This window comes from Lichenostomus cassidix, chromosome 28, assembly GCF_008360975.1.
Source record: "Lichenostomus cassidix isolate B80296 chromosome 28, HeHo_3.0, whole genome shotgun sequence".
Classification (NCBI taxonomy): domain Eukaryota; kingdom Metazoa; phylum Chordata; class Aves; order Passeriformes; family Meliphagidae; genus Lichenostomus; species Lichenostomus cassidix.
The window spans coordinates 5,580,208-5,594,405 of NC_139508.1; the positions used below are offsets into that span (position 1 = coordinate 5,580,208).

General features: G+C 57.5%; 2 protein-coding genes across 13 annotated transcripts in view; both read right to left on the minus strand.

The window, feature by feature from the left end:
• Nucleotides 1-1,194: 1,194 nt before the first annotated feature.
• LOC146426335 (complexin-3-like) lies at nt 1,195-3,600 on the minus strand. The gene is made up of 3 exons (XM_085040171.1): nt 2,784-3,600; nt 2,062-2,149; nt 1,195-1,742 (listed from the first exon to the last, which is right to left on the minus strand). Exons 1-3 carry the CDS (start codon nt 2,936-2,938, stop codon nt 1,527-1,529), a joined length of 459 nt encoding a protein of 152 aa, XP_084896297.1. The 5' UTR covers nt 2,939-3,600; the 3' UTR covers nt 1,195-1,526.
• A 137-nt stretch (nt 3,601-3,737) lies between these two features.
• The window catches only part of MATK (megakaryocyte-associated tyrosine kinase), a 35,027-nt gene continuing 24,566 nt past the window's right edge, over nt 3,738-14,198 (minus strand). For 2 of the 12 annotated variants that reach the window (XM_085040167.1, XM_085040166.1), the window contains 12 exons: nt 8,205-8,261; nt 7,878-7,991; nt 7,609-7,724; nt 7,043-7,262; nt 6,077-6,170; nt 5,919-5,984; nt 5,668-5,767; nt 5,496-5,580; nt 5,244-5,317; nt 4,942-5,137; nt 4,518-4,664; nt 3,738-4,393 (listed from right to left, as the gene is read on the minus strand). In XM_085040167.1, coding sequence (XP_084896293.1) covers nt 4,211-4,393; nt 4,518-4,664; nt 4,942-5,137; nt 5,244-5,317; nt 5,496-5,580; nt 5,668-5,767; nt 5,919-5,984; nt 6,077-6,170; nt 7,043-7,262; nt 7,609-7,724; nt 7,878-7,991; nt 8,205-8,213 — 1,404 coding nt within the window. In that variant the 5' untranslated portion in view covers nt 8,214-8,261 and the 3' untranslated portion in view covers nt 3,738-4,210. Of the gene's footprint in view, nt 4,394-4,517; nt 4,665-4,941; nt 5,138-5,243; nt 5,318-5,495; nt 5,581-5,667; nt 5,768-5,918; nt 5,985-6,076; nt 6,171-7,042; nt 7,263-7,608; nt 7,725-7,877; nt 8,262-9,368; nt 9,825-10,836; nt 11,395-14,198 lie in introns of those variants that run through there. The other 10 variants (XM_085040161.1, XM_085040160.1, XM_085040165.1 and 7 more) reach the window with 9 other exon arrangements.

Sequence of the window (14,198 nt, forward strand, 5' to 3'; positions counted from 1 at the left end):
AGCTGGCACTTGGTGATGAGTCCAACTCTGGTGAGAGCAGGGATGTGGCGTGGGAACAGAGTTGTGCTGGGTGCCACAGCTGCTACCATCCTGTCAGGGACCTGGCAAGGGAGTGGTGAGGCACAGACGGTCCCATCCCACAGGTGTGGGGTTTGTACCTGAAAGGAGATTTTCCAGGTTCTGAGGAAAGGCTGGTGAGCAGGGATGGAAGCGATGGCAGGGACAGCAGGATGATGGGGACAGCACAGACAGAGGGCCACCAAATGTCAGGAGGCTCCCTGGTGTCAGGCCCTGATGAGCCTGTCTCACGCTCCGTAGGATGCTCCAGCAGGCACCAGTCTCTGGACTGGTACCTGAAGGGGTTCCAGGAGACACTGGGCACCGCGTGCATCCAGAGACCTCCTTGCTCCGTGTGCTTCAGCCGCGGCAGCTGAGCCCGATGGCTCTGGTGACGGCGCTGAGCTCGGTGACACAGCTCTCAGCCCACCTGTGCTGGATCCGGCCGCCCCCTCCCAGCCCGGCCACCGCGGCCGTAGGCAGCCCGGGCAGGGCAGTCCCCGCAGCCTTTCCGGAGCAGATGGTAGCGGCGTGGGGAGGACGGAGGCGGCTCAGCGCGTCCTTCCTTTCATGCACACACAGCGTGATTCCCGGCGGCTCCGGCTCTGACTCCGGCGGGAGGTGCCGCTGAGGCCAGCGCTGGCCGTACATTTTGCACGGGTTCAGCGAGCTTAGTCCTCGGGGACAGGCTACTCAGGCAGATTAGACCTCGCTAAAATAGGCAGGTATTAGTGATCTCAGCAGCCCCCGGCCTTCCGGCGCGGCGGCATGTAAGCCAGGGCTGCTGCCGAGAGCCCAGGAGGGAGTCCCTGGAGGGGCAAGAAGCAGCTGCGCACCCCGGCACAGCCAGAGGGACGCCCCTGCTGCCCACACTGGCAGGGGATGCTCGAGCAGGGGGGAAATGCTCCACACTCTCTCCCCATCCCCAAGGGATGGCCAGGGTGATCACTGGGTCCCACTGACTCCTGTGTGCCTGGGGGCTGCTGCAGAAGTGGGGGACGGACCCAGTGTCCAAACATTCTCGGCTGGTTGGTGGCTCAGGGGACATGAGGCAGCCCAGCTGCAGCACTATCATAATGTCTCCTCACCACTCCGGACACGTCTATGTGGGCATGGGATCTGGCAGGACAACCAGAATTATGCTGGCGAATGCTGTATTTATTGAACCAAATGGTGTGCAGCGCCAGGGCTGGTCCAGGGGTAACAGTGTTAGGGATCTGCTGCATATGGGGGCTCACACCGGAAGCACCGCGAGACAGACTTGACCATAACGGGTGGAGGCGGCCCAGACATCCTGCACCCCAGTACACCCTGGAAAAGCAACTGGGAATGGTTTTGGGGAAGAAAACCCACGCCCAACAGGTGTATTGGGACCCCCACCCCAAGTAAGGGCACCCAGAGCCTCTGCATCCCGTGGCTCCCGGGAACAGGGGCTGCCGGTGTCACCTGCCGCCGGACGGGCAGTGCTGCTACATCAGGGCGCACTTCTCCTTCACCTGCTCCACGCCGCCCAGTGCGCTGTCCCGCAGAGCCGGCAGCTCCACCTCCCGCAGCTTCGCCAGGAAGGCGAAGGCCCCGGCGCTGCCATTCTCCTCCTCCTCCTCGCCGTGCACCATGGCTGCCAGGTCCTGCGGCAGCTCCACCGCACCTCCAGCCATGTGCACCTGGGCATCGTCCCGCTCGTCCTGCACGCGGTTGGGAAAGCATGTCCCGTGGGGACAGACATGGTGCCTGACAGGGTCGAGCAGGGTACAGGGGACAGGGAGCAGCCAGTCCCAGGGTGCTGGGGACACTGAGGGATTCTAGGACTATCCAGTGCCAGACTCGGACGCTGGATGGACAGTGGGTGGCAGATGGCCAGGCGGAGACAGTGGCCGTCTGCTGCCCTCTTCAGGCATCCCTCCCATCCACGGCAGGACGGCAGCCGTGGGCCTGGGGCTGTTCCGGGTGATGTAGGGTCAAGCGGAGCCCCCCAGGTCCCACTGCAGACAGGCTGGTTCTTACCTGGGCCAGGTGGTACTTGTCCCGCAGGTGCATCCGCACCGTGGCCCTCTCTGCCTTCCTCTGTGCAAACACCTTGTCCCGCTCAATCCTGCAGCAGGTACCACACCATCACCCCCACCTCACTGAGCGTCCCCCCAGGACCACCCCAACATCACCCTGGTCCCCCTGTAGAGCAGGTCCAGGGCAGGAGGGAGGAGAAGGTCTGAGACCCACAAGAAGATTACAATGGGGAGCTGGGAGCAGGAACCATATCCTGCCCACCCAGCCCCAGCACCCAGAGTCAGAGGTGCTCGATGAAGGTGCCCATTGCTGGGACTCGCTCCTCCTGCAGCCTCTCATCTCCCTGGTGCTGAGACATTGGGTCCCCACAGTACCTGCTCCCAGGGAGGTGGGACCTTAATCCAATCCCATGCTGGCCCCCCATCCCTTGGCTCCAAGGGTGCTGGGCTGGAACCACCCTGGGACTCTGACACCTGGGGGTTCCCCTCGTCACCTCTGGTGCACTAAGACACTATCACAGCCCTTTGCCAGCACCTCTGTGGACCTCCCATGCTGTGGGGGAGAGACACCGAAGGGCACCTGCTCTGCTCTGCACTGTCCCTTGCTACGGCTGCCTCCCCATCCCTGTCCTGTGCCACCCTGTGGACAGCCCACAGCAGGTGGGATGCTGATCCTGGTGTGTTGCACACCCCAGTGACCCCCCAGCCCCGGTGAAACCTTACTTCTCTTCCAACAGCTGCCGCTGGTACTCCTCAAACTCCTCGTGGGCCATGCCATTGGGCAGCGTGGCTGCCTTGTCATCTTTGGGAGCCCCCTTGGGTGACTCGTCCTTGCCCCCCTGGAATCTCTTCAGGGCAGCCGTGAAGAAGGAGGCCATGGCGAGTGGCAGTGGCAGTTTGTGCCCCAAGGTTCCCGCCAGGTCCCAATGCCTGCAAGGTCAGTGGGACCAGCCCCAGGGGCACTGTGGATCAGGAGCGGATTAAGGCATTAGGAGGGGAAGCCACAGCCGGGGTGGAAAGACCTTCCCTTCACTGCACCCAAGGGTGCTTGCAGGGGACAGTGGCAGTGCAAGGGGACAGCAGATGCTGCCACATCAGGGTGACAGGGAGGTGGAAAGAGTCATCAGACTCCAGCACATACTGGGTCAGGCTGAAATACCCCCCATTACGTGGGTCCCAATTTGGAGCAGCACCCATGGGTCTGGGCCAAACCCTGCAAGAGCCTCGTGCTGTTGGCACCCAGAACCATGCACACAGGGAGGTGAGGAAGTCAGAACAGAGGAGACACAAGAGGATTAGCTGAAAAAACCCAATCGAGGGTTAAAGGACTGGCAGCAGACGAGGTGGTGGCGGGCGCACACCCACCCGCACAGGCGGCCCCGTGCCCCTGCTAATCCCTGCTCCACCGAGACTCGAGATTGCTTGGAAGCCTGTGGAGCTGGGGGCTCTCCCCTGCCTGGGATGTGCCCCGCACCCGTAATCTATATGCAAGCAATTCCCATACAGCCTCTGATTAAAAGTATAATCCCCTGCTGCACAGAGCCCCAATGGGAGAGGCATGCGAGGCATGGGGAGGGCATCAAGAGCCAGAACTCCTGGCCCTCCCCAAAGCCTTTCACTGAGCTTTGTCAAGCCCTGAGTGAGGGATAGGCTAATTTCACCCTGGAGGCTTAAAGATGCTGTTGAACTAATTTCTTTGGTTTAATCAAAAAGCCCAAATCCATGTGGTTTATCTGGCTGTGCTGACATGCCTGCGCTGGGCACTGGAGCAGGGCTGAGTCAGGGTGGGGTCTCATCCTCCAGTGAGTGGAGATGTCCAGTCCTGTCTCCCATCAGTGGGAGTCACAGCTTGAAGGGACCCCACATGCAGCATCTGCTCCTGGGGCTGAGCACACGGGGTGTGGGCATGGCTCCCTCGGGGTCTGCGCTCCCCACTCCGATGGGTCAGGAGAGATTGATCTCATAGGGACCTGCTCTGGGCTGTGTGCTGGGTAGAAGGACCATGCCGGGATGGAGGGAGGCTGCTGCCCTATCTCCACAGGGAGAGAGCAGTACCACAGGCCATCCCGTTCCTGTCCGCCTGGCCTTGCCACTCCAGCCCTGGAGGGTCCAGGGGCTTCAGGTCCTGGGTCCTAGTAGCAGGATCGGGGTTAAACGTCCCTGAGATGTTTCAGCTCCTTCTGCAGCTTCTCTGTGAGTTTCTTGAAGGATGGGCGCTTGCCTGGCTCCAGCTCCCAGCAGCTCTTCATTAGGGCATAGACAGGGGGTGGGCAGCCCTCGGGGGGGTCCATACGGTACCCCTGCTCCAGCAGCTCTGTCACCTCCTTCAGGGCCTGCCAGGATGGAGAAGCCAGCTGGGAACCCCCTACCCTGCTCTGGTCAGGGAGCAGTGGGATGTCCCCATCCCATAATTGCCAATGGGGTGAGACCTGTGGTGTTCCCTGGCACAATGCTCACCAGCTTGGGGTAGGGTGCCCGTCCAAAGGAGAAGGTTTCCCACAGGAGGATCCCGTAGCTCCACACGTCTGACTTGGAGGAGAATTTCTGTGGCGGCAGGAGAGGGGGAGGTTGAAGCCAGCCGAGGGTTGCTCTGGGTCCCCGTTGCTTCCCAAGGGCAAGACAGAGGACAGTGACTACTCTCTGCCCCGTCTCAACTCCCCAGGGTGTGAACAACCCCCCCAATCCCATCATCCTGCCCCAATTCCCACTGCACACCTGTTCAGGACAGAGACAGAATTTTGGGAGATGCAGGGCTGACTGTGCCAGAAGCCACTGTGGGACAGGGATGGGTCAGTGGGAGTGGGAACAAGCAGGGGCAACCCAAGGGGGTGAGATGCTTTGGAAGGACCCCCTGACTCCCCCTTCCCTCCCACTCACTCACATTGTGTTTCAGGGCCTCTGGCGCCGTCCACTTCACAGGGAGCAATGTGGCATCTGCACCCTTTGGGTTGACCCGGGCCAAGCCAAAGTCACTCACTTTGGCCACGTTCTCCTCGGAGATGAGGATGTTGCGGGCAGCCAGGTCCCGATGCACCAACTTCTTGGACTCCAGGTAGTCCATGCCCTGAGCCACATCCCTGCCACAGCCGAGTGAGACGGAGTCGTGTCACTGCATGTCCCCTGGGGCTGCACAGGGGTCTGCAGAGCCCTGGATCCCAGCCCAGATGAGAGAGATGGACTTACAGGGCGAACAGGAGGAGCTGCTGGGTTGGGACAAGTGCCCGGCCCCGCGTGCGCAGGAAGTTCACCAGGTTGCCCTGACAGAGGAGCATAAAACAAGTCAGGGCCAACAGGACGGGGCTGCCAGGAGACGTTGCCTTCTGCAGGTGCTCCAGTTCCCAGCAGCTGTACAACTCAGCCCCTAGACAGGGATTTTGTCCCCAGATCTAAGTGATGATGGGTCCCACTGGCTGAGGAGCAGCCAGGTGCTCTCACCTTGCTCATGAACTCCATGACAATGTAGAGGCCATTGTGCAAGATCACTCCTAGCAAACACACAAGGTTTTTGTGTCGGACCTTCCTGGAATGGAGGGGATCCAAGTCAAGGAGGTGCCTGCTCATTCTGGGCCATGGGCAGGGCTGGGCAACACCTCCACAGGGCACTCACGTCATGGCAGCTGTTTCAGCAAGGAAGGCCTGGGCAGTCACATCACACTTGATGTTCTTCACAGCCACCCTCTGCCCCATGTACTCACCCTGCAGGACATCTGGGAGAGCATGTGAGAGTCAGGCTGAGCTCCACCCAGCCTCCTGCACCCCAGGCTGAGCCCCCCATGCCTTGAGATGGGGAGGGGAATCAGGGGGTGCCATCTGGGAAAGCTGCAGCCAGGCAACCTCCAGTCCCATCCTCTCACCTACCTCCAAACTCGCCTTGCCCAATGCGGTCTCCTAGTGTGAGGTGCTTCAGGTTCAGCAACCATCCAGCTGGGCATGGGCACAAGGGCAGGTTAGCAGGGGCCACCAGTGGGGCCTTGTCCCTAAAATAAAGACCACAGCCCCTTCCCACCATACCCTACCTTTGGCCAACTCCTCCTCAGCTGACTTCATCCCAGATTTTGGTTTGGGCTTCACCAGCTTGGTGCAGATGGCTCCCTGCTCGTTCATGTAATGCTGCCAAGGGATGAACACATGGAGGTGATGCCAGCTCTTACCCTCAGGCTCAGAGTGTGAGTCCAGGGAACACCTTTGGGATGCTCCACAGGATCCCACTATCGCCACCCTTGAGGGCAGCCCATGTCTCAGCCTTGCTCCCCTCTGGGCACAGCCAGAGGAACACTACAATGCACGACAGGGGAAGTGGGATGCTACTGGTGGGGTTGAACCCCCAGCAGATGCTGCAGCAGTTGAGAGCAGTTTGCAGAGGCGATGGGAGCAGAAGCAGCTGGACAGGATGGGATGGGACAGGAGGACCTTCAGAATTTTAAAGTGGGGTTGGAGCAGTTGAGAAGGAAAAGGAGCCACCCAAAAGTAGAAGTTGTGTCTAAAAGGAAAATATGAGAGTGCAGCTCCCTGGAGAGAAGACAGGGTGAGGATGGACCACCAGGAAAAACTCGCTGGAAGGGTGAGAACTCACAAAGCAGCCTGGGAGCCCTGGGGGGTCAGCCTGTGAGAGCGGGCTTTGAGTGGAGAGAGAATGGCAAAATGCCTCAAACTCCAGGGGAGGCAGAGGCCACCAGAGTCGGCCTGCTGCATGAAGCACTGAATAAGCAGGAATAGGGAGAATGTGGCCCTTGGCTGGGTACAGGGACTGCACCTGACACAGCTGGTTTGCAGAGACATCCCTGGGATATCCCAGATCTGCCCATTGCACCCCAAACTGAGTGGGAACCACGAGCCTTTGACAGGGATGGAGAATTACACCAGGTAACAAACATCAGTGAAAACCATACAGAACAGGACAAGGACCTGCCAATGCTGTGTGAGCCCATGAGGTCCTTGCCCTTCTCTGGCACTGGTGGGACCCTCTGCCCAGGGGGTCTCACCTCAATCATGTCGATGAGGTTGGAGAAGTACTGCTGGCTGTCAATGCTGAGTGTGTTCTCCTCGTGCACCACACGGTAGTGGATCACCTCCTTGCCGAAGCTCACACACAGCACGTAGTCACCGGGGTGCCGGACGGACTCACGCACCAGGAACAGCCCATCCTCCGGGGGCTGCAGCTCCTGCACTGCCTCCACCCCTGAGATCTTCCCATGGAACCAGCTGAGGAAAGGGGCATTGGAGAGGGGGCTGTGCCAGGGGCCTTCCCGCAGGGGCAGCAGCAAGATGAGGAGAGCAGAGCCCCTGACAAAGCTACACAGATCCCTCTACAGGAAACCCCTCCCTATGAGGTTCATCCAACCTGGGTGGGCACAACTAGGGGTCTTTAAAGTCAAGTACTGGTCCCAGCAAATCCTTCCATTGCCAGGGCATGGCTACAGGATGCATTGTCCCCAGCTGCCCACCCAAACATGACTGGGGGGAATACACTGGACTCATCTGCTGTTGCAGCTCCCAGGGGCTCCGCTGGGCCTCCCTAGTCCCCCCCGGCCCCCCCAGCTGTACTCACGGCATCAGGCTGAGTTTGGGGTCAACGCGGATGGCCCCACGCTCCCGCAGTGCACTGGCTGCCAGCAGCCCCTCCTGCCCCGTCTCATTGTGCCTGGCACGGTACCAGCCTTTGCCCTGGGGACAAGAGGGTCTCAGAGCAAGGGAAGGAAGGGGGGATCCCTCTAGCAAGGGAGATACTGGCTCTGGCTGCTGAGCTGATGGCATTGGAGTCCCATTCCTGCCATGCCCTCTCAGTGCAGTGTGTACCTGAGCACCCACAGGTCTCACCTCCACGGCCTCGATGATGGTGACCATGTCACCCTTGCGGAATGCCAGCTCCCGGGGCTTGGGTTTGGTGTGGTCATGCTTGGTGACACACTGCGTCCCAAGGGGCCAGTGCTTCTGCAAGGAGGAGGCAGCATCAGTAGGGACGGTGAGAGCTGGACCCCTCTGCCTCCCACAGGCACCAGGGCCAGCCCCAAGGACCATTTGAAACCCTGGCTTGGGACCAGGGGCACTGGGCATGAGCCCTCCTCCACCCCGCTTCGGTCCTGGGGGCGCACATCACCCTGGTGTCAGCTGGAATTGCTGGTGTCCCTGTGCAGCCCCGCTCACCCCAGACATGGCCAACCGTCAGCGCATCAGGGATTCCCTGTCCTCTCCTGCTGCCACCTGCAGAAGAAACCAAAGGGGCTGTGGAGGGACGGGGCTGAGTTGGCTAGTCCCAGGCCATGGTTGCTGTCTCAGGCCATGGCTGCTGTCCCACAGGCTCCCTTGGCCAGCACAGCTCCTGTCCCTCATGCAGCTCAGTACCATGGGATGGAGGAAAAGGCTTAGAGCAGGCTGCAAACCCTGCCCCTGCCAGTTGTGCCCTGGGGACACTCCTGTCCCACATGCAGGTGGGAACAGGACCTAGCACTCCTGCTCTGTGCCTCTGCCACCAAAGAGGGCCTCAGCTCCCACCAGCTCTGCTGGCACAGGAGCCCAGCACCACAGCTGTGGGGGGGCAATGTGGTTTTACCAGGAACTTGCTTTTTCACCTCCTCTTTCAGGAGCTCCGAGTCACCAGGGCCACGACAGGCACCAGCCATGGCCCGGCTGACGTGGGATGCAGCAGAGCTGATGTGGGGGCTGCCTGGGCAGTGGGAACACTGACAGACAAGGCTGGGCTGAGGTGGGACTGTCACATGCATTGACTGTGGGACGATTACACAATGTCCCTGTGCTGCCCTTGACACCAACTGGTCATGCTGGGGTGCATATGCTGGGGTGCATATGGAGTCCTTCATCCCCAGTGTCACCTCCTTGGGAAGATCATAGAATTAGGGAATGGTTTGGGTTGGGAGGGACCTTAAAGCTCATGTCTTTCCACCCCCTGCCATGGGCAGGGACACCTTCCACTATCCCAAGGTGCACCAAGCCCCATCCAACCTGGCATGAAACACTTCCAGGGATCCAGGGGCAGCCACAGCTGCCCTGGTCACCCTGTGCCAGGGCCTCACCACCCTCACAGCCAAGAATCCCTTCCCAATATCCCATCTAACCCTGCCCTCTGGCAGTGGGAAGCCATTCCCCCTTGTCCTGCCTGTCCTGTCCCTCCATCCCCTGTCCCCAGTCCCTCTCCAGCTCTCCTGGAGCCCCTTTAGGCCCTGGCAGGGGCTCTGAGGTCTCCCTGGAGCCTTCTCTTCTCCAGGTGAACATCCCCAGCTCTCCCAGCCTGGCTCCAGGGCAGAGGGGCTCCAGCCCTCAGAGCAACTTTACAGCCTCCTCTGGACTCACTCCAGCAGCTCCACATCCTTCTGATGTTTCCCAGAGCTGGAGGCAGCTCTGCAGATGGGGTCTCATCAGAGCAGAGCAGAGGGGCAGAATCCTCCCCTCCCCTGCTGCCCACGCTGTGGGATCAGCTCCTTGGAGCAGAGATTACTTCACTTCATTGCCACTTTGGAGGGTGAGTCACAATCACTCCTCTGCATCACTTGTGGTAAACTCATCTCTATGGCAGTGTGGATACAAGGACTCTCTGATTATGCCAGTCCCAATCCACAGCAACAGAACAGGGACAACTGCAGCTCTACAAGGTTAGTATCAGAAGGCAGCAGTTTTGTCTCTGCCAGAGGTCATCATTAGCCAGCACTGCCATTCCCTCACCCTACAGCTCATCCATGGCACACATATTGTCTTGGTGAAGTTGAGGATGTGAAGGCAGTCACTCTGCCTGTTCCCCAGCAGGCCCAGCCAAAGGCTAGCAGGACTGGGTGCAGCTCAGATCACTTCCAGGATGGTGAGAACCTCATGAACACAGAGCTTCAGAACAGAGTCTGCTCCATACCCCTGCCGTGGTACACCCTGGTCTGAGGAGTGATGTGCTGGCTGAGCCAGAAGAGCTGATGGCAGCTCTGACAACTGTCCTTCATTTTCTGCTGCTGCAGGACAGAAATTTCTGGTGAAAAGCAGCAACTGTTTGGTCAGTCCTGCCCCTGTGTGCAGACAGCGGGTGGTGCTGGGAAGGGACAGATCCTCCACTTGAGTACCAAAGGGAAGAGTTTCTCCTCTGCCCAGCTGGCCCTGGGGCTCAGGGTGCTGGACACACACACCCACACAGACACCTGCTGCTGGCAGAGCCTGGACACCAGCCAGTGCCTCACCCAGGCACCAGCAGGGACGGCAGTGAATCACCTCCCTCCTAGTGACACTCACATGCTTTGTCCCAAAGCAGCTATTTCTTCCTGGAGGTGTTTGATCCATGAGGTTCCCATCACTGGAATGAATGCTCCCACAAGCAGAGGGTGCAGGCAGAAAGCTTGAGAGGAGATATTTGCCCCCTTCTTTGTTTTGGGGCTGTTCTGCACTTTTATGAATTGGTTAACCCGAGTAATCGCAATGAGATTGAGAAGCACAGAAACATGGTGGGGGTTGGTAGACCTGTCCCGACCCTGAACTCAAGCTTGTTTCCAGTGCAAAGAGTTACCTTGGCTGAGGATGTGCCAGACCTGATGGCACCCTAACAGGAGGGGAGGCTGTGGAGGCTGCACCTCTGGATGCAGCCCCTCCGGAACACAAACACCGGGCAGCACTGGGTGTCACTCGGACAAAGGGCAGGTACAGCTCCTCTGCTGGAAAACGGGTGACACCCGGGAAATTCCCCCACTGCCCACCACGCTCAGCACCACGCCCATCCCTCCCTGCTGCCAGAGTGGACAGGAGGACACCTCACCTGTCCTCGCCACCTCTCAGACCCCGCTCTTACCTCTCAGCAGTGGCCATGTGGGGCTGGGGGCAGTGATATCTGGGGAAGCTCACAGCTGAGCCTGGACTTGGATTCCTGAACTCCTGGAGAGTCTCTTTCCTACATAGAGCCAAGCTCTACGTTCAAGGGTAGCTCCCAAACAGAGCCGGGGCCCAATTTCCTGATTTCTCTGCTGGTGAGGCTGTGATGTAGCATTCGGGCGGTCCCTGCGCCAACGCCGCCTGCGCCCGCAAACCTCCATCAGAAATGACTCATTATTTGAGCAACTTCTGCCCTTTAAGGGCACAGTTACACGCCCTCGCTAGAAGGAAACTGGAGCTCGCCAGATCCTGCTCCCTGTGGCACTGCAAACAGGGACAGTTGCTGTCACCTCTGGTGGCCTGGCCAGAGCAGCAACCACGGAGTGGGTGCCCATGGTGGCAACATCTCTCCAGGGAAGCTGAGTCTCAGGAGAGGAAGAGCTGGGACCAGTGATCCCCAGGTATAATCCTGTCTCAGCATCAACTCTGTAACCCTCAGGGCAGGTTAATCCAGGAGCACAGCCACCCCTCACTGTTCCACTGAGGGTGACAACCCAGAGGCATCGCGGGCTGGGACAGGCAATGGCAGAGAGACCTTTGACTGAGCACCACTGTCAAAGAGCAGTAGCTTATCTGTATCCTGCAGCATCCACTGCAGTCGGAGGAGGGAATAACCACCTCTGCAGTTCATCATGCCAGCCAGAAGCCAGACACCAGTTCTGCATTAATGTTCAATATTTCCAATATTCTGAGCAAAATGGTGAAAAAGAAGAAAATGCAGTCGTAGGCTGTGTTGGTTTGAAAACAAACCAGTGGGAGATCACAAGTCAAGATTGAAATTAAAAAAAAATAAGTGAAATAATACAAGGAAAAGCACTGACAAAGTCAGATACAACCTAACACGCTGTTAGGGTGGTGGTAGCAGTCCAACTGAAGTAGTCCAGTTGAAGCGGTGATCCTGTGAAGGTCTAGTCTCCAGCTGAAGATTCAGTGGTAGCTCTTGTCCTCCGGGAACCCAGTAGACAGGGCTAGCTCAGGCAGTTCCAAGGCCAGGTTATATCCAGGTGGGAACACCTGGTTCCTCCCTCCTGGGCCGAGCATCCCACAATGGGATGAGATAAGTCCATGAGTCACACGGTGGGTCCCTGATGGCCCATTGTCTGTCATCTGGAGTGGGTCATTAGCAGGTGATAGCAGCTAACGGCCCACAGCTGGTGGTAATAGAATACTTAACTACATCTATATTGCAACCTAGGACATAGGCAAACACCAGAATTCATTCAGATGTCTTGGGATTTTTTTGGGTGTACTTAAAAAAAATAAAAAATAAAATGGTGTTTAAGCCTTCAGAAAACACCAGCAATTCAAGGGCAAAGGCAGTGTAGAAGAAAACTAATCCAAACCAACCCATACGTTCAGGTCCTGGTTATATTTTTCCACCCACAAACAACTTTCCCAAGCCATTCAAGCCAGACTGTTCATAAGATTCTGTTCATAGGGGCAGGTTTCCCCAGGAGCACTCCTTGCATTATACCCTGTATTTGTAGGGATGGATCCTTAGAAACCTCATCTGTTCAAGCTGCAGAATAAGCAGACAAGTTCATCCTTACAGCTCTGTGCTGCACTCCCAGATCTGCACAAGGCTCCCTGTGACAAACAGAAATATTTTGTACTTTTGGGTTTTGCCACATCCAGCTGTTGTTACAGACATGACCACGGGCTGAAGAACTTGGTGTCATGTACAGGGAACAACCTCCTCAGATGTAATGCATGGGCTTTCCCTGTCCTGCTGCACAGCCAGCAGAGTTTCCCACTTGCTTTTGCCAGAGCTGGTGTCCTTTTTACATCCTGGTATGTGCCACCCTGCCAGAGTCTGAGCCTTTAACACATGGAACCTCACCACTGCCTTCTCCCTTCTCTGGTGCAGCAAAGACAATGCCCAACTCAGTGGGTACAGCTGAACCACGGCATGCCCAGGTCCCTCCAAAAGCTACAGGGCCAAAACATCAGGACTGTTCAGCTCTTCCCAAGTCACTGGGTAAATGGGCAATAGTATGGGAATGTTTGTCTCACATTCTAGGCTGAGGCTTTGCCTACTTGCCATTCTTCCTCCTGGCATCCTGCATTTGGGCCACGGAGAGCACCTCAACATCCTACAGAGCAAAATATCGCGCACTGCAATTCCTGGCAAAATGAAAGTTGTCCAAAGGAGAAGAGTTTGGAGGTGGAGGGATGGGCAGCAATACTCATCAGGAACAGCGGCACATTTTGTACAGGAAAACCAGCTACTTTCATCTCAGCAAGATCTGGGCATTAGCAATTCCAAACCCACAGGCTCTCTTTTGCCAACTCAAACCCCTTCAGTCCACTTGGATGATACCATTGGATCACGAGAAATATACCTTCCAGCCTGAGGAGTCTGCTCTGCATTTCAAAGCTTCAAAAAGGGAACCAGAAAATGGCAATAAGTCATAAGAGCAGACATGTTTTTGACATCCAATCTCCAGCATTTAAAGGGAACACCACTGAGTTAAAACATGCCTTATCACAGCAAAGATTTATATTTCCACCCAGAAATACAGAATCACAGAATCCCACAATGGCTGGGGTTGGAAGGGACCTTGAATATCATCCCCTTATAAAGCCCTGCCATGGGCAGGGACACCTTCCACTATCCCAGGTTGCTCCAAGCCCTTAAACACTTCCAGGGACAGGGCAGATTCGGCTGCTCTGGGCAACCTGTGCCAGGACCTCACCACCCTCACAGGGAAGAATTCTGTCCCAATTTACCACCTAACCCTGTCCTCTGGCAGTGGGAAGCCATTCCCCCCCTTGTCCTGTCCCTCCAGGCCCTTGTCACAAGTCCCTCTCCAGCTGGAGCGCTGGAGCCTCTTTAGGTCCTGGCAGGGGCTCTGAGATGTCCCTGGAGCCTTCTCTTCTGCAGGAGGACATCCCCAGCTCTCCCAGCCTGGCTCCAGAGCAGAGGGGCTCCAGTCTTCAGAGCATCTTTGCAGCCTCCTCTGGACTCACTCCAGCAGCTCCATGCCCTGCTGATCTTGGGGACTCAGAGCTGGAAGCAACTGTGCAGGTATTTGTTGGTTCATTTGGAGAGAGGATCATTTGAAAGGGTCTTTCACCCTGAATAAGCTTTAGGTGATGCCTCAAGCTCACCCTTCTGCCCAGCACTGGTTCAGGCACCCTTATACATATTCACCTTTCTCTCTGCATCACCAGAAGACAGACTGATGCCTCCAAGAGCAATTCCCCTCTGTCCCCAGCAGCCCCATGGAACAGTGTTGACAGAAGCGGTATTTTCTCTAAACCTGTGCAGAGCAAATAACA

What these genes read in the sequence shown, in the direction of transcription:
- LOC146426335 (XM_085040171.1), bottom strand. Translation starts at nt 2,938, where the DNA reads ATGGCCTCCTTCTTCACGGCTGCCCTGAAGAGATTCCAGGGGGGCAAG. An exon ending in CGGCAGCTGTTGGAAGAGAA is followed by an intron (nt 2,150 to 2,783) that starts GTAAGGTTTCAC and finishes TACCTGCTGCAG; the next exon opens with GATTGAGCGGGACAAGGTGT. An exon ending in ACAAGTACCACCTGGCCCAG is followed by an intron (nt 1,743 to 2,061) that starts GTAAGAACCAGC and finishes AACCGCGTGCAG; the next exon opens with GACGAGCGGGACGATGCCCA.